This window comes from Capra hircus, chromosome 3 (assembly GCF_001704415.2).
Source record: "Capra hircus breed San Clemente chromosome 3, ASM170441v1, whole genome shotgun sequence".
Lineage (NCBI taxonomy): Eukaryota > Metazoa > Chordata > Mammalia > Artiodactyla > Bovidae > Capra > Capra hircus.
This window is the reverse complement of record NC_030810.1, coordinates 112,581,096-112,604,264: the sequence shown is the minus strand read 5'-3', so window position 1 is coordinate 112,604,264 and position 23,169 is coordinate 112,581,096. Positions and strand designations below refer to the sequence as shown.

At 51.1% G+C, this 23,169-nt stretch overlaps 1 protein-coding gene across 3 annotated transcripts in view; it reads left to right on the top strand.

Annotated features, from left to right (window-relative positions):
• The window catches only part of OLFML2B (olfactomedin like 2B), a 48,544-nt gene extending 25,642 nt beyond the window's left edge, over positions 1-22,902 (top strand). The window contains exons 5-8 of one of the 3 annotated variants that reach the window (XM_005677138.3): positions 5,432-5,660; positions 7,488-8,039; positions 21,142-21,318; positions 21,815-22,902. In XM_005677138.3, the coding sequence (XP_005677195.2) occupies positions 5,432-5,660; positions 7,488-8,039; positions 21,142-21,318; positions 21,815-22,416 (1,560 nt within the window). In that variant the 3' untranslated portion in view covers positions 22,417-22,902. Of the gene's footprint in view, positions 1-5,428; positions 5,661-7,487; positions 8,040-21,141; positions 21,319-21,814 lie in introns of all 3 variants that reach the window. The other 2 variants (XM_005677137.3, XM_005677139.3) reach the window with 2 other exon arrangements.

Sequence of the window (23,169 nt, the reverse complement as noted above, 5' to 3'; positions counted from 1 at the left end):
CTACCTAATGTGATTTGGGTGATGCCAAAGAGCCTATTTGCTTAAAAATACCTCCCCATCCGATACCTGTTTCTTTTGGCTCTGCTTACCAAGTTATATTATGTGCCAACAGTTATATATATTATTATTTATGTGTTATCTCCTAAATTGCTGCCTGTGAAACCAGAGCTACCCCTAAAATAACGAAAGAGGAAACAGGTAAATTCTGGCAGCAGGACTTGCAGAGTGTGGATGCTATCAGCAAGGCAGGTCTGGATAAAGTGTTATAAAAGGGGTCCCTGGCCAACATGGAATAGCGACAGCTAAGAAACGTCATGCGTACTTTTACTGGGCCACGGGTTGCTGGTGGACAGCAGAGAGTGGATTTCAGGTGACCCATTGCGGGATCCCCTCAGCCTGGGGCAGGCGGGCAGGGTGTGGGTTGAGAGGGTCTGGGACAGTGACAGCAGACCCCTGAACTTGTGGCTCTATGTGCTGTGACATTGAAAAGGGCTGGGAAGTGTAGCTGCAAAGGATTTGTTGCCTTGGTTGTTAAGAATCAGGGTAAGAGAGGAAGTAAGGTTAGGCCTGTGGGCTTGGAACTCTTGAGCAAAGAAATTCCCCCAAGTGGTGCCAAGCAGGCAGCAGCTGTGGGTTTGGGGAACCTCGGGCATGTGTTCCAAAGGCAGAAGAGCAGGCAGATTAGGACTTTGGAGACAAGAGGCCCTGAAGAGGGTCTGGTGCCTGCACCCCGCCCAATTTGTAACTTGAAATAAACCCATTTCCAAACCAGAAAATAAGTATAAGGAAGGCCAGTAATTTTCTGGCTTAGCCCATGATGACTCCATTGATGGTTTTTTGGAAATATCATATATCTTCAAAAATTATTTTTATTCTCATTTTTGGGTGTTCTCGACACGCCAGTGACTGAGCGTATGTTTAGTCTGCTTGGTGGGTCACCCCTGAGCAAGTCTGAACTTGTAAACCAAAGAGCCAGAGGACATTTGCACTTTAACGGAAACTGGAGGCGCCCTGGGTTCATCAGACCTGGGGCCCAGTGGCTCCTATCACCGCCCGTGTGGCATCATCTGCCGGTCCAGCCGCTCAGTGGAATCAGGCGCTCCCTGACTTCAGTCCTCTCTGGCTCCAATTTCCCAGTCGGCTGAGCTTGAGAATTCCATCAGTTGTCTTGATGACACATTATGTGGTATGTTCAGGAGCCCAGCTCAGATTTCCTGAGGGTAAACAGCAAACCAAATCAAACACACCAAACTCTTTTTCTCCTTGCTCAGCAAACCTTGCTCCTTCCTGAAATCCCCATTCACACACTGCTGAGGTTAGCACAATCCACCCAAACCAGGGTAGTGGTGGGGGTAGCCAGGGCCAGGGCAGGACCAAAAAGAGGGGCGAGGTGAAGGAGACGAGGCTAGAATCTTCCTCTCCCTTTTCCTGTCTCTTTAGTGAACCCCGTGTTGAAAAGGGGGTAAAGAGGGGTGTCTGGGTTTGGTTGTTATTTTCAAGGTTTTTATGGACTATGTCAGGGTTTTTTGGAATGGTGAATGGCACTTTGTTGGAGGTGTCTTTCCAAGAAGGTCCATGCCTGGAGGGTTGGCAGGGGGCTCTGGGGGCTGGGTGGAGAGGTCAGGGTGGGATTGGAAACATGGGACACCAGGAGTTGAAGTCATACAACAGTTTAACAGAGAGAGGAAACCAAAACTTGGGGGCTGCTGCCGCCCCGTGCAGCCTGTCGCCAGCGAATCCAAGGAAATTATATGTTCTCTGGCAGAGGCTGTCCACGGTCTTGCTCCATCTCCTTGGCTGGGAGAGGGAACTGCAGTTCCCGCTCATCCCTAAAAGTCTGGATTTAGAGACAGTTCCTGGGGTTTGCCACGAAGAAATGACAACTTGCTTTTGCAATGCAGAGGGAAACCAAGGTCTGGCAATTAGATGGCCTGTGGCGTCTGAGTTGAGGACTGGGGCCTCTTGTCAGCCTCCCAGGCAGCTCTTTCCTATGGGAAATGAGGAATCCCCAAGTCTTCTGGACACCAGCCAGACCACGGCCCTGAGGACTTTTTGGATGGCAGATGAGTTAGTCCTGTGGTGACAGCTGAGCACAGTGTAGCTATATCAAGGTGGATCACAGGCTCTGAAGGCAGGCAGCCCTGGGTTATTTAATAGCCTTATGACTTAATAAGGAGCAGGCAATGGCAACCCACTCCAGTATTCTTGCCTGGAGAATCCCACGGACAGAGGAGCCAGGAGGGCTACCGTCCAATAGGGTTGCAGAGTCAGACATGACTGAAGTGACTTAGCGTGCACATACATGACTTAATAAGTGCTCTCTCACTTAACTGACTACCCGTCAACCAGATTGCTGAATGACGCTGAACCTCTCTTTACTCATCTGTAAAATGTGGATAATAGTATCTATCTTGCCTCATTGTTTTACGGGTTAAAAGGAATATGAAGGGACACGTCTGCCCATAATAGACGTTCAGTAAAATGCCACCACCAGCAGCCAAGTATTCCCTGCACTTCTAGTGGCGATCACCTCCCCAGCAAACCATGGGCAGTGGGGGAAGGGCAGTTAGCGGGAGTGAGGGCTGCCCAGGGCGCACGTCTGCCTGCTTCTTCCGGGCAGCTCTCTGGCCCCGGCAAGGGGAGGCTGCTGGAAAGTGTCCCCTGTTTTCCAGGAGTGGGTCAGCATGGGGAGTGAAGAACACATGTTTAGGAGCTTCCCTGTCTGCAGTGCCATCTGGATAAAGTCTTTTGTCACGGGAAAACCAGTACAGACCCAGGGTGTGGTGGGGAATGAGGACTCCAGATTTTCTCCAGGCCAGATTTTAAAGGTCAGAACAAGAATCTGATTTGCTTCTTCCTAGGCAGAGTGAAAAAGTTGTCATGACAGCTGGATCCCTGACAGCTGACGTTCAGGGAGCTCAAAGGTCCTGCTCTGCCTCTCAGGACTGAGCATCAAAGGGACAGAGGTTTTGTTTCCAAGTGGGCTCTGCTCTCTGGGCAGATTTTACCGAGGATTTAAGGGAGCTCACCCACCTCCTCCTGGCGAGAAGAGGAGCTTTCAGGGCTTAGGTGACTACAAAGAGTGACCTCTTCATAATTCAGCTGTTCAAAGTCCTCATGAGAGCAGAGGTGGGCCACACCTCCCGTGGTCCACGCTTGCTTTACTGATGGAGCCACTGGCCCTGTCTGGTGGCTCCGCACTGGAGCACAGCCAGCTCACAGGCCCTGTGCCCAAGCCCGTTTGTTTCCAAAAATGGGCCGTTGTGATCCTGGGTGAGGGACTGACTGGATGGACCAAGGCAGTGCCCAGGGACTCTGCCACACTGTGGATTCAAGAGGTCAGAGCCCAGGATGAATGGACAGGACGGTCCTTCTGTGTGACTATAATCATCACAGAGGCCTTTTTTTGGTACCATCATGATGCCCAGGTCATAGGCTACCTACTTTAAAGCATCATTTGATTTGACAAAAATCCCAGTGGCAGTCACAAGTGTAGACAGTTCTTTGGAATTTGTTATGATTCAGAAATTCAGTTTAACAAATATTAAGGTACATATATCCAGGGGAATCAGAGATGGACAAGAGATTGTCTCTGCTCTTCCAATTGCTCATAGTTTATAGAGACAATGTTCTTAAGAAATTCCTGTGGAAGGTGGGATGGGAGAGGTGTTATAATACTATAGAGTTTTATCCATTAGGAGTTGTGTTCAGCTTTGAGTAAGAGACCAAAATATTGTGCATTAGACAATATAGGGGTTTGTTGTTCTGTTTATGTAAAAGAGTTCTGGAGGCAGGTGGCCCAGGGCTGGTATAGTTAGCTATGAGATGTCATTAGTGATGTCCATCTTGAAAAATCCCCTCATGGTCACAAGATGACTGCTCAGCTCCAGCCATCCTGCCCACATTCTCCTGGCTAAAGAAATGAGGAAAAGTGCAAACGATGTCTTCCAGCTGAGTCAGCCCCATGTTTTAAGGAATTTTTCCAAAAGCTCTTCCCACCAACTTCTACTTCTACTTTAACAGCCAGAACTTAGTCCCAGGACCACTCCCACAAAACCAGTTTCTCATTAAGTTAGGAAAAGGAAGCAGGGTGTTTGGATAGTCACTTAGAAGTTTCTACTGCAAAGTAAGGATTGGGAAAGAAAGATTAATTCTAAATGAAAAGGTTTAGGAGTATTTCCTTGGGGTCCTGAGATTTTAACCAGGCCTTGAAAAGTGGGTAGATTTCAATAAATGGCTATATGGGGGGAAGGGAATGGCCTTCCAGACAGAGAAAACAATCTGAGCAAAGACCCAGCAGTTTGGGAGAGCCAAGCAGTTCAGGAGTCACCCAAGTGCCTGGAATACCAAGGGTGGGGAGGCTGGGGGTGGAGCAAGAGAGAAGAAGGCTGAGCTGGGTCAAGTCACTTTGAGTTCTCAGTGCCAGGTCAAGGACTTTGGACTTTATTCTGCATTAGGGAGGGCTTGGGGCAGTTTGTTCCAACAGCACAAGTAAAAGCAGTCATGCCTTATCCTGAGGTGTGTATCTTAGCCCTCAGCCTTCTTATGCCAGGATTCCCTGGTGGCTCAGATGGTAAGGAATCTGCCTACAATGAAGGAGACCCAGGTTCCATCCCTGGGTCGGGAAGATCCCCTGGAAAAGGGAATGGCAACCCACTCTAGTAATCTTGCCTGGAAAATCCCATGGACAGAAAAGCCTGGCGGGCTACAGTTTATGGGGTCACAAAGAGTCAGACACGACTGCATGACTAACACACTTCATGTTCCAACCACATAGATTTCATTACAAACAACTGCATGAGATCTGAGGCACCCAGCATCTCTAGGCCAGAGCTGAGAGGACAGCTGCACTCTCTGGGAAGTATAGCATGGAGGTTAAAGTCAGAGTCTAGAGTCAGACTGCTGCTGCTGCTGCTGCTAAGTCGCTTCAGTCGTGTCTGACTCTGTGCGACCCCACAGACGGCAGCCCACCAGGCTCTGCCGTCCCTGGGATTCTCCAGGCAGGAACACTGGAGTGGGTTGCCCTTTCCTTCTCCAATGCAGGAAAGTGAAAAGTGAAAGGGAAGTCGCTCAGTTGTGTCCGACTCTTAGCAACCCCATGGACTGCAGCCCACCAGGCTCCTCTGTCCGTGGGGTTTTCCAGGCAAGAGTACTGGAGTGGGGTGCCATTGCCTGGGTTCAAATCCTGCTGTGGGAACTTGGGTGATTTACATAACCTCTCTGTGCCTCGGTTTCCCAATTTGTGAATGGGAATGATTAAAAATGGTTCATCCCTTATGGGGCTGACAGGAAGATGAACAGTGCCTGGCTTAGGAAGTGCTTTTAGGATTAGCTGTTGTGACTAGGATGGCCTTGACTCCAGCATTGCCTCTGCCTGATCCCTGCCTGTCTGACCAGTGGCCTGACCTTCCCTTGTGTCCCCTCTGAGGAGCAGTATGAAGAGAGGTTTCTGCAGGAAGAAACCGTGTCCCAACAGATCAAATCCATCAAGCTCCTGCAGACGCGGCCACTGGCTCTGCCAGAGGTGGTGAAGCCACAGCGACCCCTGCAGAGACAGGTCCACCTGAGGGGCCGGCCAGCCTCCAGGCCCACCGTAATCCGGGGCATCACCTACTACAAAGCCAAGGACCCTGAGGAAGAGAATGACATCGAAGAGCATCGTGAGTTGGGGTCAGCAGGGCGGCCCCCCAGAGGCAGGGCAGGGAGGGAGTCACCATTTGGACTCTGGAGGGGCACTTCCTGTGAGTCACACCCGCCTTCGGCAGTTTGATTACTACTGTGGCCCCGCAGAGCCAGCCTGGTTACCTGAGAATTACCTGCAGTTACAAATTACCCGGAGTCCTTCCTGCCTTTCCTCACAGCTTGCTGAGCACCCTGGGGCAAGTCACTTGCCTTCTCTGGGCTTGCAGAGGACCGCAAGGCGGAGCGGAGCGTGGCTGAGCCGGAAGGGGCCTCAGTGCCCCCACTCTCAGATGCGCACACTGAGGCATGGAGGGGTGACCCACTCAGAGACACACAGTGGCCTCTCCCGCCTGCTCTTTCTCGGGGGACCCTGGGCTTCCTGACCGAGACTCTAGCACCTAACCTTTCACTCTTTCCTTCTCACTCTTTCACAGAAAATAGATACTCCTTTTCACCTCATCTTCATCTTGTTTCCCCTACACTTCCTCTTCCTGGGCTCTTCCCTGCCACCAGCCCCTCCTTTTCTTCTATCTGTCCCTGCCCAGCACCCAGGAGGCCCAGCTCTTCCCCTCTCCCTGCTATGCTGCTTCCTCCCATCCGGTCCCCCTCAGCTGCCTCCTGATAGATTCTGCTCCCCTAGTCGCTGGCATAATCAGTTTGCCCATTTTTAACTGTGTAACATTTTAATTTATTGATTTGTGGGGTTCCCTGGTGGTCTAGTGGTTAGGATTTGGTACATTCACTCCTGTGGCCCAGGTTCAATCCCTTGTCAGGGAACCGAGATCCCACAAGCCACTCAACATGGCCAAAATAAATAATGGATTTGTGGGGTTTTTATATTCTGGGACAAATCCTTTGTATTGCAGATATTAATATTTTATTTCTGCCCATGGCTTGTATCTTTAGTTCTTTAATGATGTTTTTGATGAGCAGATAAAATCCAGTTGACCAATTATGTCTTTTGTGGTTAGACCTCTTTGTGTCCTAAGAAAACACTCCATCTTAGTATTCCTTTTCTGCTCAAAACCCTGCAGACTCCCTCCTTTCACGCAGGATAAAAACTGAAGTCCAAACACAGCAGCCAAGCCCTCCATGACCTGGCTGTGTTCCCTCTGACCTCTGCCCACCTCACTGCTCCTCAGCCTCAGCAGCTGTGTTCCGGCCCCAGGGCCTTTGCACTGCTGCTGTTTCTCCCTAGAATACTCCTCCCCTGTCACCTGCTTGGTTACCTCCCACACTCCTTCAAGCCTCTGCTCCTTTCCCCATCCCACTGAGTCTCATCTTGACCACTTGATCCATGACTGCAAGTTTCCCATCCCCCCACTTCCGCTCACCCTACTAGACCTTTCCTCATAACACCTTCAAGGAGACAGTCTGTCTAATGTTTGGCGTCTCCACCATTAGACAGAAGCTCCGTGAAGGCTCGCTGTTGCACGTGCTCCATTGATAACTACTGAGTGAGTGACTAACTTCCTCCCAGGTTTTGTAGCCCTTGGCTGTGGTCCCTGGGTGGTGGGTGGAGGCAGACTGTTCAGAGAGACCCTCCAGGAAATGCTTCCATATGTGCTCCTGTCACCTTCTTCTTCTAAATCCCACCTGGGCTCCACTTTGAAACAGGGTATCCTATGGCCGGTTCATGATGTATGGCAAAAGCCATCACAATATTGTAAAGTAATTATCCTCAATTAAAATTAATTAATTAATTTAAAAAATAAAAAAAATAATAAATCAGGGTATCATTAATCTGCCACATACCACATGGTGCTGACTCCTGAGTCACAAAGGCACCTGTGTTTCTTTCCCAGAAGACGAATTTTTCAGTGGTGAACACGGAATGGATTTGCTGATTGAAGATCAGCTTCTGAGACACAACCAGCTGCTGACCAGCACCACCCGGAGGCCAGCAGCCACCGGGCACAGTGCTGCTGTGACAGCTAATGCTGGCACCACCAGCGCTGGCCCTCCGACCACAGCCCTGCCCTCCACCCAGCCGCCGGCCTCCACCTCAGCTCCCAGCGCCCCTGACCCTACAGTCTCCGCCTCAGTCGAACAATTCTCAACACCACTCCCGATGACCTCAGCGTCTCCAGATCCCACGGGGGAGGCAGTCCCTACACCTTTTACTCAGGTACCAGCCACCACCGTGGCCCGCACAGCCACCCAGCGACCACCAGCCTCAGCTCCTCCGTCAGTGGCCCCTGAGGATGCGTTTGTAGAGGCAACGCATGCAGCCCCAGTGCCTCCGCCTCCAGTCAGGACAAACTCACCAGGGAAAGACTCTACTGCCGCGCAGGGCACCGTGCCCCCTGGCCCCACCCTGAGCCCCGAGGAAGAAGATGACATACGGAACGTCATAGGTGAGTCCGCTCCACCTGGCTTGGGTCTCCTGCTCAAGTCAAAGGCTGAGCCTGGAAATAGCTTGAAAGGAGAGAGGGGAGTCGGATGCTCCAACCGCTTCATAAAGAAAGGCAAGTGGAGTTACGCCTTGGGCAATGATCAGGTTTAACATCTAGGGTCTATATTCAAAATGTGCCGTTTTATAAACAGTTGTCAAATGCTGGTGCACTAGGCTTTGTGATGGGTGTTGGATATTTGGTTGTTTGGTGATGACTACATTTTCTGCAGGATGTTTACCAGGCCATGAACTAACAAGAGATTCTTATGTGTGTGTAGGCGGGGGGATCCCAGAGTATTAGAGGATGGATCAGGGAAATAGTGAGCCCTAGGGAACAAATCTCATTAGCCCCTGGCCTTAGAAAGCATGGGAACATCATGGCATCGTGTGATAAATGACGTCACAGGGGAGTGGAGAGACAAGGGCGGGGGAGCAGCAGGTTGCCTGGCAGCTAAGAAGGCTGGGAAAGCTTTTCTAAGAAGGCATCCTTTGAGCTGAGTTTTGAAGGATCAACAGGAGTTTGCTAAGTGGAAAAGGAAAGTCTTCTGACTGGGTAGGTCTAACTGAACAGGGTGTGTTCCAGAAACAGAGAATATAGCCTGTTCTGTGCCTGGGCGCTCCATGGCCGTAAGATGACTCTGAGAACAGAGAAACGTGAACGTGTGTGTGTGTGTGTGTGTGTTTCTGTGGGTGGGGATGGGGGGGAAGGGGTGCAACTAGGAAAGGAAGTGGGACTTGGCCACTGATGGCTTTTTCAAAAAGACTTAAACGTTCATTAAGTCACCATCAATACTGATTGAAAAATAACACTGCTGCTAAGTCGCTTCAGTCGTGTCCGACTCTGTGTGTCCCCATAGATGACAGCCCATCAGGCTTCACTGTCCCTGGGATCCTCCAGGCAAGAACACTGGAGTGGGTTGCCATTTCCTTCTCCAGTGCATGAAAGTGAAAAGTGAAAGTGAAGTTGCTCAGTCGTGTCCGACTCTTCGCGACCCCATGGACTGCAGCCTACCAGGCTCCTCCGTCCATGGGGTTTTCCAGGCAAGAGTGCTGGAGTGGGGTGCCATTGCCTTCTCCAAATGAATAGTAATTTCATTAAAAATAACTTAATTTGACAGATATGTGATTTGCATTTATACCCTTCTTTCCCTTCCCATTTTCAGCCCCCTTGGCAGCCTCTTTCCCAGTTCCTCCTCAGGATGAGGTGCCAGCCATGCCAGACAGATGTTGGTAGGAGCACCTACCAGCCGCCAGATGCCTGGTTGTAGCCTAGTCCCTGCTGCAGAGAGCTGTGTGACCTTGGCCAAATCTCTGCCCTTCTGGGGGTCTCATAAATTAGAAATTTACTAAAGATTGCTGCCTCAATTGGGAATCCTGGATAGCTCAGTTGGTGAAGAACCCGCCTGCAATGCAGGGGACTCCAGTTTGATTCCTGGGTCGGGAGGATCTGCTGGAGAAGGGATAGGCTACCCTCTCCAGTATTCTTGGGCTTCCACTGTAGCTCGTTATATCCTGTAGTAAGTGTATCAGGCCGTGATATAGCATGGAATTCTTATTGGGTGAAAAAAAAATCCCAGAGTAATAACAAGGTCCAGTCACATGGAGGGCAAAATCTCATGAACCTTGGCCAGGAGGAAGCTAAGCAAGAAGACAGTTCTAGAGCCACAGAGGTTGGGGTGGGAGGAAAGAATGTTTTTCTTTTCTTCCCCTTCACTGTCACGGTGGGAGCAAGCTGACCCCAGAGCAGAAGATCCATTTCTCACCGTATGGAGAATCAGCTCTGAAGCTGTGGGTCTTGCTCAATTTCTGCAGAATGCCCCGGGGTCCGAGCAAAGGGTCCATTTCCACACTGGCTCTGGGCAGCCTTGACCTTGCTCATGGGCCCACAGACCCTGAGCCCAGGACCCCATCTCCCCATTGCCACGGGTGTGCACTCCCCAGGGCCCCTGCACGTCTACCACTCGGGTGACAGGGGCAGTTCCTCCAGAAACTTAGCCAGCTGCCCACCACTGTCCCCCCACAGACTGGTGGAGTACAGGCAGCAGGCAGGTCCACACTCCTTGTATGTCCCCAGGGATGGTGCTTGCCCGGCTGGAAATGCTTTCCTTGGTGACTTCCTAGCCAGTAGGAGAGGGGCTTCCCTGGAGGCTCAGGTAGTAAAGAGTCTGCCTGTAATGCAAGAGACCTGAGTTCGATCCCTGGGATGGGAAGATCCCCTGGAGAAGGGCATGGCTACCCACTCCAGTATCCTTGCCTGGAGAATGCCATGGACAGACGAGCCTGATGGGCCACAGTCCTTAGGGTTGCAGAGTCAGACACGACTAAGCGACTCGCACTTTCACTTTCAGCCGATGAGTTCTCCACTGTCTCCACAACCCGCCTGCCTCCCCTGGGTGTCGCCTGCCCCCGCACGCTTTTCCGACCTGCATCTTTCTGGAGTTCTTAGGTCTCAGGACTCCGCCTCCTTCGTTAGCCTGACTGAGATGCCGATGCCCAGACAAGAGAAACCCTGTGTCCCGGCAGTTGTTTGCCTGCCAGAGGAGCAGGAGGCGGGATACACTTTCTCTTGTGGTGCAATATTCTGTTCGACCAGAATCACGTTGTCACAGAGGGGCTTCCCTGGGGGCTCAGCGGTAGAGAACCCGCTTGCCAATGCAGGAGACACAGGAGACAATCCCTGGGTCGGGAAGATCCCCTGGGGAAGGAAATGGCAACCCACTCCAGTATTCTTGCCTGGGGACTTCCACGGACAGAGGAGCCTGGCGGACTAGAGTCCATGGGGTGGCGAAGGAGTCGGACACAACTGAGCCACTATACAGCAGAGGACGTCAGCTTCTGCTTAAAGACTGGCCTGGGGGGTTTTCCAAAAGAGCTGGGGTTCTTTTTTCCTCATTCTTATTTTATACTGGAATATAGCTGATTAACAATGTTATGTTAGTTTCTGGTGTGCAGCAAGGTGATTCATTTATACAAGTATCGATACCAATTCGTACTCAAACTCTTTTCCCATTTAGGTTCTTACAGAATATTGAGCAGAGTTCCCTGTACCATATATACAGTAGGTCCTTGTTAGTTATCTGTTTTAAATGCAGAAGTGTGTAAACGTCCCATACTCCCTAATTGTCCCTTCCCCTCAACCTTTCCCCTGATAATTATAAACTCATTCTCTGTGACTCTGTTTCTGTTTTGTAAATAAGCTCATTTGCATCATTTTGTTTTAGATTTCGATATTTGTCTCTCTCTGACTTATTTCACTTCGTATGGTAAACTCTAGGTCCATCCATGTTGCTGCAAATGGCATTATTTCATTCTTTTTACCAGCTGAGTATTATTCCATAGTATGTATGGGCCACATCTACTTTATCCATCTGTCTTACACAGAGGATGTCAGCTTCTGCTTAAAGACTGGCCTGTAGGGTTTTTTCCAGAAGATCTGGGATTCTTGCCTCTTGTATCTACTGCAGAAAAAAACACAGGGACACAGACACAGATATAAGTGCTTCTTCAAACGCCAACGGATGAAAAGAGGAGGTGGCACAGAGAGAAGGCAGGTGGAGTCTTGGCAGGTTTTCTCAGGAATCATTTCCAATCATGTATTGCTGCCACATGCTTCTCTCAGGCTGCTGTTAGTTAGTGTGGATGGGATTTCTTTTTTGGAACCTTCTTAGCACACTTCCTGCCTGCCTGCGCCTGGCCAAGTAAGACTATACATAGCCTTCAGTTAAATAAGAATCATTTGTCTGAAACCAACACACACCACTGACTTGCTACCTGCGAAAGGTTGTTTGCTGTTAAATGAGCCTGGCAATTTCGAGTGTCAGCTGTTTGAGTGGTTTTAAACGGGGCTGCTTTTAGAAGGAACATCCTAACCTGTGGTTTCCAAACCTGGTTTTGTGATGCCCTAAAATGTCTACCAGTTTCCCCCGGGGAATGCTAAGACGCTCAGAAAAATTCCAGAAACAAACAAATTAGGATTAACTTTTGGCCAAAGCATAGCTGCTCGAGGACAAGAGAGGAAAAACACCATCAGTGATGGGAGCCGGGCTCCAGGAGGGAGGGGAGGGGACTGGTCACCATCCTCGGTGGTGTGGGGAGCTCTGGTCAGGCTGCCACAGAGGACGAGAACATGGGTGCCCCATGGCCCCGGCTTTGCAGAGCCCCAGACCTTAAGGGCTGTGATGCGCGTTGTGGGAGAGGCTGGTGTGGGGCCACGGCTTTGCAGAGTCCCAGACCTTAAGGGCTGTGATGCGCGTTGTAGGAGAGGCTGGTGTAGGGCAGAGTGGGGAGTGGGGAGGAGCGAAGAGGACAGTTGGGATGACAGCGATACCAGAGAGCCTGCCTCATGGTTGAACCTAGAAATGTGATCCCATGAAGACCGCCTCTTCCACAAAGTAACTGGCCGTAACAACCCCCAAGGCCTGGCCGGCCACGCTGGTGGTGGGCACGAGACGGCCTGAAGAAGGTGGCGCCAACACAGGCAGGGCGGTGCCGGCCGCAGCCTCCGCAGCACCCAGACCCAGTACCAAGGACTGTCCCGTTGGCGGCCCGGAGTCTCTTGACAGGCACCTTTCCCAGCCCCAGCTCCACAGACACTCCGCTCTCACTTTGCTGATCAGCTCACCAGGCCCCTGAAACCACAAGGAGCCTCTGTCAGAATACAGAGGCTGCTGGCCCTAGAAACACAAATATAAAGCAGAGCGGCTCCGTGTAAGTGGATAAGGGAGAGTCTGTGCCTGTCTACAAGGATACAGGCCACTCCTGAGTCACCCAGCCCTGCCGCGCTGGCCACTTCCACGGAGGTGTCACCAGGAGAGGCTGCAGAGACTGGAGTGGACAGGTCTGGCAAGGAATGTGGTCCAGGGCAGGCTGTCTCTGGTTCTGACTGTGGAGCCCCATCTCCAGGTGTGGTCACCAGGGCAGAGCTGACAGCGTGAGCCTCTGCGGGGGTTTTGAAGGGCTCCCACGGTGCTGGCACAGACCAGGGGACATAAGGGAGAGGGCCTGATGATGAAGGGAGTAAGACATGAGGACTTCGATCTAAAGGTGTTAGAGAAGGTTATAAGCAGAGGAGCACACTCTTTTGTCAGTACTCAGTTGAAGGACAGTACTGAGTGCTGACGATGTGCAGGGGCTGTAGGTGTTGGTCCTACAAAAGCAGGTGAGGCAGGGTCCCCGACCTGGAGTTGTGCACAAGCTCGTCTATGAGACCCAGAAACACAGTTTCAGTTCAGGTCATGGGTGGCGTTCAGCCCGTTCATTCATGCCTGACTCTGCGACCCCGTGGACTGTAGACCGCCAGGCTCTTCTGTCCATGGGATTCTTCAGGCAAGAAAACTGGAGTGCATTGCCATTTCCTCCTCCAGGTGATCTTCCCAACCCAGGGTTTGAACCCACATCTCCTGTGGCTCCTGCATTGGCAGGTAAATTGATTACCACTGAGCCACCTGGCAAACCCAGTTTCAACTCAGGGGGGTGAGCATGGAGTGCTTTGCGGTCAGAGGGGCTCTCTCCTGGAAAGAGATGTTGACCTAGATGTCTTGAGGGATGAGGCAAAACCAGCCAGGAAGAAAGGTGGCATTGCAATAAGAAGGACCAGAGTCAACAAGAGCCCCAGCAGTGGACCAGTTTAGTTAGGGCTGACTACACATTTTGTTGAGCCCAGTGCAAAATGAAGACATGGAGCCCCAGTTCAAAAGGCAAGATGGAAAGTGTCATTGAAGATAGTGAATATAAAGCTGTTTCCTTTCTTCACTGATCTTTCTCTCTCTCTTTCACTTGGTTTTTTTCTTTGCTACTTCATGCCATTGTAAGTAAAGAAATATTTTTTTAAAAAGTTGAGTAACTGGCGTGAATTTTATCATTCATGTTTATATTGTGCACTACCAGCTTTCAATGCAAAGGTAAGATCATTTAACTCATGTGTGGAGTCCACCAAGATGATACAGTTTGTTTTTCACGGCTCCTATGTTCCTGTGTAATTTGTTCTTAGCAGACCAGTGAAAATGCGGCGCAAAACAAACTCATCTGTTTCTCTTCTTAATATGCTCACAATCTTCCCCCACTCCCTACATTTGGCTCCTTGAATAAAAGAAAAGGAACTGTGAATTTCCCTATCTTTCCCTCATCTATAACATTTTCAGCATGAGTTATTGTCTACTCCAAGGAAATAACACAAGTAAGAAAGAATATAATGGGATTACTTGGTTACATATGGTTCCTAGCATACCGCTGCCTTCTTTCTGCATTCAAGGTTCTGTTTAGAATGGCAGGTGTGGCCTCTGGGGCTCTGATGCCCTGCGCACTCAGTCACCGGGACAACACACCTGCTTTGTCTGAATCTCTGGATGTCACTGTAACCGAACGAGCAGTGGGCCCACCGGTGTCCCCTGCACGCAAATGGGCCATAGGAAGGGGGGCACATGTACTGTGTCCTCTGCTCAAGCACAGGCCCCATTGTCCTATTAGACTCTGACTATAAAATAAAAATCCAAACTAAAATGATTAAGAATTACAAGATGGCAATAGCAGAGCTTTAAAAAGGTGATTGCCCAGTTCACCTGTCCATGAAGCTACCTCCAGGCATGGCACCATGGCGAGTATGAGCAGTTAGGTATGGGCAAGAGATCTCAAAGCTAGCAACCCGAGGGCCAAATGCACCCCCAAGAGGTCTTGTCAGCCTTAAACTCGAATGCCTTAGGTCAGCTGCTCTTCCAGTCCACCCGTCTCTGTTGTTACTCATCCTCTTATACTCAGCCTGCTTCACCCATTTCCATCGCACCTGGCCCCTAGAGGCGTTTGAGTTTGAGAACTCTGATTGAGGGGAGATGGCAAGAAGTGATGGCATCGAAGGGGGGCTGATGTACTGGGGTAGGACCTAGGGCTTCCTGCAGCAGTTGGTGATGGTGAGTTAAGGGTTTAAGCAGAAAAGCAGCTCAGGACTTCTGGGGGCAGGCGGTGGATGGGTTAGAAGGGGTTAGAGATGAGCCATAGAATCCAGTGTAACTGGAGTGATCCGGGCGAGGGACAGTGAGGTCTAAGCTAAGCACAGAGGTGGAGTGGAAGAGCTGAGAAGTGAAGAGGTGGGAGACGGAGGCCAACGGGGCCATGCGTGGAGAGGTGGACAGCAGGGAGAACCAAGACTCCCGGCTTGGAGAATGGTGCGCCGTGCCTTTCTCCCGGACAGGAAGTGTAGGAGGAGCGGGCTGTGAACTGAAGCAAATGAATTCCTTTTTGAATCCATTAAGTTTGAGGAATCAGGAGGGCACTCAGGAGGGAAGGGTCTCATAAGGGGGTGGCCACCTGGCGCTCAGAAACAAAGTCTGGGCTGAGTGACAGCCAAGTGTGCCCAGGGAGCGCAGGAAGAGGAAGACGAGGGGCTGAAACTGGGGCTCTGAGAGGTGACATCTGAAAGGTGGGCAGAAGAGAGAACCAGCCAAAGACAGCCTGACCTGGGCGGCGAGTGGGAACCAGGAGAGACGGGCAGGAAAACCGAGTGTGTGCGGGGGGGGGGGGGGGGGGGGGGGGCGGGGGGGGGGGGCGGGTGCACAAGACAGGCTTGGCTAGGATGAAAGGGCCAGAGAGCATCCCCAGTGGACACTGCTCACTGCGCAAGCGTTAAGGCAGCCATCGGGGAGGGGCAGAGGAGTGTGTCGGGGCTGCTCCACCCTGCAGGGGAGGCCTGCCACGTGACAGCCACAGCTGGGAGCCCTAGAGGGCGGAGGGGGCCTCTTGTGTGCTGACTTCTTTGTGTTAGATGGCAAGATTGAGCAGCTTGATGTGCTGAGAGGAAAAGCCCCATCAGAACCTGGGAACCTTTTTTTTGTTGTTGTTAACCTATAAACATTTTAGAAGATAATACATATAATAGATAAGGCAAGATGTCCTTTAGCTTCAAAGAAACGCACTCAAATGGCCTTCTGTACCCTCGGACCATAGTTGGTTGAATCTGAGGACGAGTAACTCTGACATGTGGAAGCTGCGCTGTATTCATTGTACTGAGACATTTTACATGATGGTCTTGAGTCTCTGCAAATTTTATTATCCATCAGGACTCCTGGAACCAATCCCCCACAGATATCAGGGGGAAACTATTTCAAATATAACCGGAGCTTAAGGAAAAAACAGGACGAGATGGTTGGCTAGCATCATCGACGCAGTGGACATGAATTTGAGCAGACTCTAGGAGACAGTGAAGGACAGGGAAGACTGCTGTACCGTCCGTCAGGTTGCAAAGAGTTGAACATAATTTAGCAACTGAACAACAGCAAAGGGTAAAACACTAGAGAATGAGTTTGGGACAAATAGGTTGATTTCGCGGTCCTGTCTCTATCCTCTATTCCTAGTTCATAGATGGTATGTTACACGTGAGGGCTACCCCATCTGCAAATAAAGAAATTTAGAAAGCACTATAATAGAAATGTTTCTGGCCCATAGAAACATTTTCCCTCCAAGTTATTTTTGTTGTTATTGTTTTGTTTTAGTCAAGTAGGGCTAGAACTTCTACATTTTACTTAAGCTGTTGAAGGGACAAATAAAAAATCTTTTCACTGGAGAAGGTGAAATTAATAAAAATGGTAGGTATTTACCATAGTTAACTTCTATAATGAAGGAACCCTCTCTGTGCATAAATCTCCTTTGCAGGAGGTTTAATCTTCTAATACATTTGGTTCAGCTAGAGCAAAATCATTCATTTCCTCTCAAGTGGCAGTTTTAATTCTAATAGCAAAATTTTTATACATTATATACATGCTCTCCTGAAAGAGAATTATCATATCTTCAAGTACTCCAAGTGACCACATCACTTGGGCAACCACTTACGGAAGAGAGAGATCGAAAGATTATTTTAAAAATGAAGCATGCTAATTTATCATATCAAATTTGTCATGACTTCATAGCATTTTAGGCAGGAGGAAGGCCTATTATATATGCTGTCTGCCATCTTTTTTTTTTTAATTAAATTAAAAATTTTTTTTTTTTGGAGGCTAATTACTTTACAAAATTGTATTGGTTTTGCCATACATTGACATGGATCCGCCACGGGTGTACATGTGTTCCCCATCTTGCACCCTCTCCCTCCCCATCCCATCCCCAGAGCCTGGGAATCTTTGAAGCAGGGCCAGCTGTCTCCCAGGACCACTGATGATGAGATGAGTTAGTACATAGAGACAGCTTAGGAAATGTTCCCTGTCACCATACTTTGGGGGAGAACTTCTGAGCTGCAGGCAGAAGCATTCTCTTTTCTCCACGGTGCCTTTGAACTCTCTCCCTTCTTTCTCTCATTACCCTTGAAAAGGAATAAACACATGGCTTCTTCTCTCCAGGGCTGACAGTTTGCTGCCAAGGGTGCGGGCATCATAACAGCCCCAGACTCTGACCGTAGTGACGGGCCTGGGCTCGTGGCTTGCCGGCCCCCCTTGGACCTGTCTTCACAGGCTCCCAGGCCACACACACCCATCACTCTGTTTCTGCCCGTGCTGCGCCCTACTGTGTGTTGCTGGCATTTGCTCTGTCTGAGGGCATATGGTGATACATCCTGAGGTCCTGGGTGTCCCTTCTTCCTGCAGAAATAAAGATGCTTGACTCCAGAAGCAGACTCCATCTGTTTTAGTTTCCTATGCCTCCTGTAACAAATTACCACAAACTTAATGGCTTAAACAATTGAAATTTATTCTCGAATGTTCTGGAGGCTAGAAGGCTGAAATGAGTCTTTCAGGGCTAAAATCAAGCTGTCAGGAGACTGGTTGTTTCCTGAGGCTCCAAGGGATGGTCCAGTCTTTGCTTTTTCTAGTCTCAGGTGGCTGCCCGCACTCCTTGGCTTGGGGCCTCCTCCTCATCCTTCTTTTGCTTCCATCTTCAGGTTGCCTCCTCTTCCGCAGTCAAATCTCCCTCTGCCTCCCTACTATGAGGATACTTATGACTGTGATTAGGACCCCTCTGAATAACACAGGCTAGTCTCCCCCGTCCCCTGGCCTCCCTCCATCACAGCATCCCTGATGTAATCACGTTGGCAAACTCTCTTTTGCCATATATAGTCCCATTCACAGGTTCCAGGATTAAGAGTTGGATACCTTTGGAAGACAATACTCAGCTTGCCATACCATCATCAGAGTGCATTCTCCAAGTGTGCTCATGATGTAGGGAGGGCATATATTTTGTTTGTTTTTCTGTGGAAGGAGTGAAAGCTCTGTAACACAGCCCTCGGGGGTCTGTAGCAGGACCAAGAGCAATGCCAGACCTCTGGCTGCAAATCGGTGGGAGGGCACGTTCTCTAACTTCACATTAAGGCCCTATCACCGCAGAGCCTTAGTGCTGAGACAGAACCCTGTAGGGGTTTGGAAGCTGCCTGGGGCAATGCAGTGCATTGAAGCTTAGACGAGTCCCAGTTTCCAAGAGCTCATCTGCAGTTTCCGCATCTGGGCAGGAAGGTGGCATAGCCATAGAGCCCCTGACAGAAACTCCTGGCCTCTCCCAGCCACTTGTGAGGCTCTGGGTATTGCCTGGGGTCTGCCTCTGATGCAGGGAGTTGGGTTCTCAGTGGGCTTTTCCAGGGGAAGCGGGCAAGTAAAAATGCCCCTCTCTGGGCATGGCACGCTAGCGCTCACCTTAGTTCTGAGGAAGCACAGCTTCTCTGCTGGCAGCCAGGGTCCCACTCAGCGCCAGGGAATGAGATATTTTCCATCAGAACTCTGCTGCCCAGGCCCAGCCAGATTCTTCTGTTTTATTGTCTTGAGCAGATGAGCTCAGTTGTGGGGGAATGAGGCTTTGGCTGGTAGGCTCTGTTGTTTGTCTTACAGAGACCAAAACCATCCCCTCTCTGTCAGACCAGGACCTAATAAACCCCACACAGAGATGCCTGAACCCTGCCAATTGCACCCAACTGTGCGGCCTGCCTGGGAAACAATGTTTATCCTGCTTTCAGACGCCTGGCTGCCCCAGGCGCGGGGCCAAGGGCACAGCGCCTGCCCCGTCCTGCCAGCTCAGACCACTAATGGGGGAGCAGGAGGGATGGAACAGATTGGAACAGTTTGGAAACAGGGGTGGCCTGGAGTTGAGAGGGCCCTGAATCTGCTCTTTGGTCCTGTGTGAGTGTCAGGGGCAGATCCCGCTCATCACTGCTGCCCATCTGTGAGCCAGTGTGATGGCAGGCTGGGGAGGGGGTGCTCTGCTGGTCCCAGCTGCCAGGAGGAGGAAGAGTGTGAAGTCACAGTGTTAGCTGCTCATTCATGTCCGACTCTCTGCGACCCCATGGACTGTAGCCCAGCAGGTTTCTCTGTCCATGGAATTCTCCTGATAAGAATACTGGAGTGCGTAGCCATTCCCTTCTCCAGGGGATCTTCCTGACCCAGGGATCGAACCCAGGTCTTCTACATTGTAGGCGGATTCTTATCATCTAAGCCACCAGAGAGGAGGAGGAAGTTGTAAAAGCTGGGTTAATCAGCTCCTCCCACATCCCTCTCTTCCCGTCTCCTTCATGACCCATTAGTGCAGAGACAAAAAGAGCAAAAAGACATGCTCTCAGTAAGTGGTCACGTTATTTCAGTATCATTCGGGGCCATGTTCAGTATAATAATACTGCATAGTAAGCATGCAGGCAGGCTTTCGATTTGACTTAGAACCCAGCATGTCTGTGGGGCTTCGCAGGTGGCGCAGTGGTAGAGAACCCGCCTGCCGATGCAGGAGATGCAAGAGATGGGGTTGTGATCCCTTGGGCAGGAAGATCCCCTGGAGGAGGAAACAGCAACCCACTCCAGTATGCTTGCCTGGAGAATCCCATGGACAGAGGGGCCTGGCGGGCTACAGTCTGTGGGATCGTAAAGAGTCGCACACGACTGAGCAACTGAGCACACACACACACACACACACACACACACGTGATTCTAGTGGCCTTTGAGGATTTCTCAGGGGGTCACTCAGGAGGGCATGGCAGAGTGCCTGTCCTGCCAAAGCAGACCTGACCTTTGAAGGAGGCTCCTACAGCCCAGAACAAGCTCGTTATGTGGGAACTCGGTCCCAGGCCTCTCCAATTCCCAGAATGGGGTCCAGGCACCCTGCTCACAGGGGCGTAGGCTTGAGGACAGCTCTCTCGGGCCCAGCAGGTGGGCCTCAGGGACATGGCGCCCACTGCACAGGCAGGTCTGCTCTCTGCTGCTGGTCTGGGCCAACCGCCTTGGGCCGCCCAGTGGCTGGGAAGCTCTGTGCTCCTGGTCTGGCAGGGTCCCCTCCTCTGGCCAGCTTTCTCGTGCTGCCGTGCATTCACCCAGGTTTCAGAGCAGCTGCCCAGGGCCCACAGCCTGTAGACACTGTGCTCTGAGGAGCAAGGACACAAAAGGGACAGCCACCCCTCCCCCTGGGGTTCATGCTTGAGGTGGGGATGGGCATTGAATCCGGACAGAGACGCGCAAGCATTGTCGAAAGAGAAGGGGACCTGTCCCATAAGAGAGGTGCATTCACGGTACTGTGGGAGCAGGACCCATCCAGTGGGGGATAGGATGGTTTTTCAGACGGAGAAAGTGGTGTCAGAAAAGCACATGGGAGCTTAGATCCCTGAGGGATGAGTTTGTAGGACTGAGAAGAGGTCAGCAGGAGCAAAGCGTGGTGGCATGAATGTGGCCCAGGATGGTGGCAGTAGACGGCTTCGTAAGAGTAGACTATAGGATAAAGAGGGAGCTTCCCTGGTGGTGCTAGTGGCAAAGAGCCTGGCTGCCAATGCAGGAGACAGATGAGATGCAGGTTCGATCCCTGGGTCGGGAAAATCTCTTGGTGTCAGAGATGGCACCCGACTCCAGTATCCTTGCCTGAAGAATCCCATGGACAGAGGAGCCTGGTGGGCTACAGCCCACGGGGTCCCAAAGAGTCGGACACAATTGAGTGGCTGAGCACACCTCGGATAGATGAGAGGAACAGCAGGGGAGGATGCTGAGCAAACATCTGGTGGTAGGTTGGTTACCCAGGACAGTAGAAGCCTGTAGAGGGGTTCAGACTCCAGGACGGGCAGCCTGCAAGGGTCCTAGGGGTGGGGCATTCTTTGATCAGCCTAACCCCTCCATCCCCCTCTCCCCCATCAGGAAGGTGCAAGGACACCCTCTCCACCATCACAGGGCCGATTACACAGAACACGTATGGGCGGAATGAGGGGGCCTGGATGAAGGACCCCTTGGCCAAAGATGAGCGGATTTATGTAACCAACTATTACTATGGCAACACCCTGGTAGAGTTCCGGAACCTGGAGAACTTCAAACAAGGTATGCGCTACAGGTCCAGCTCAAGGGAGGGTCTTCCTTCCCCGCTGTCCTCTGTTTTAAGCATGACCAGATCACCCGAGGTGGAGACAGTGGGAAATGGTAAAGGGCACTTCTAGCAACAGGATGTCCCTCTTCCACACCCCCTTTCATCTTCCAGCCCCTGAGACATGGGACAACCTGAAGTCCGGTCCAGAAGACAGCAGTGATACATCTTCCCTTTCCCGTGGCCCTTGACTGTTTACAAACCATGTTCATGTATGTTAGCATCTGGATCCTTGTAGTAGCTCAATGAGGGGAGCGGGAATTGTCATTTATAAATGACAGATGAGGGTGCCTCACACAAGTAGGACGTGGCAGAGCCAAGACACAAACCCAGGGTTCCAGACCCCAAGCCCATGGCGCATCCCCTCCCTTTGGGATGCCCCCCCGCCCTCCCCGCCTGGCGGCTGTCACTGCACCATCGCCCTGAAGCCTCCCGCCTTCTCACCGCCCACAGGTCGCTGGAGCAATTCCTACAAGCTCCCCTACAGCTGGATTGGCACGGGCCACGTGGTGTACAACGGTGCCTTCTACTACAACCGGGCCTTCACCCGCAACATCATCAAGTACGACCTGAAGCAGCGCTACGTGGCCGCCTGGGCCATGCTCCATGACGTAGCCTATGAGGAGGCCACGCCCTGGCGGTGGCAGGGCCACTCGGACGTGGACTTTGCTGTGGACGAGAATGGGCTGTGGCTCATCTACCCGGCCCTGGACGACGAGGGCTTCAGCCAGGAGGTCATCGTGCTGAGCAAGCTCAACGCTGTGGACCTGAGCACGCAGAAGGAGACCACGTGGCGCACGGGGCTCCGGAGGAATCTCTACGGCAACTGCTTTGTCATCTGTGGGGTGCTGTACGCCGTGGACAGCCACAACCAGCGCAACGCCAACATCTCCTACGCCTTCGACACCCACACCAACACCCAGATCGTCCCCAGGCTGCTGTTTGAGAATGAGTACTCCTACACCACCCAGATAGACTACAACCCCAAGGACCGCCTGCTCTATGCCTGGGACAACGGCCACCAGGTCACCTATCACGTCATCTTCGCCTACTGACACCCCTGTCCCCACAAGCAGAAGTGCAGAGGGGCTACTGGCACCTTGTGTGTGTTTGTGTGTGTATGTGTGTGTGTGTGTGTGTGTGCATGTGTTGTTTAAAAAATATATATTATTTTGTATAATATTGCAAATGTAAAATGACAATTGGGGTCTATTTTTTTCTATGTGGATTGTAGATCAATCCATTCGTGTATGTGCTGGTCTCATCCTCCATGGTTTATATTTTTGTGCAAATCAACTTCTCCTTTTGACCAGTAACCACCTTCCTTCAAACCCTCAACCCCCTCCAGCTTCCTGATCTCCATCTGAGAAGGTTTCGTCATCAGGGTCTTGTAGGCAGATGGCACCAGGAGCAGGAGAGAAGGAGGCAAGAAAGAAGTGCTAAGGGGCGGGAAATTTTTTTTATGTATTGGAGAAGTTTTTGAAGGAAAAAAAAAAAACATAAAAAATGCTTTTTTAAAAAATAAAGAAGAAATTAAAAATCACCCCAAATGCGTTATCGTTTAGCACGGCTATGTCTGACAGGATTATACGCCTCCCCCAGAAGATGAGTCTGTTTCACAGAACCATCCTCATGCTGAGCTGCTCCCAGGCAGCTCCTCTCCCTCCTAATTGCAGGGCTCCGCTGGGGGGCTGGGCGTGGAATTTGGAATGCGCTGACCCCTGCGGCACTTGCTGTGGCATTGACCCCTCCCTGGCTCTTCCACCGTCACACCAGCTTCCTTGATCTGTTCAGCTTTTTTTCTAGTC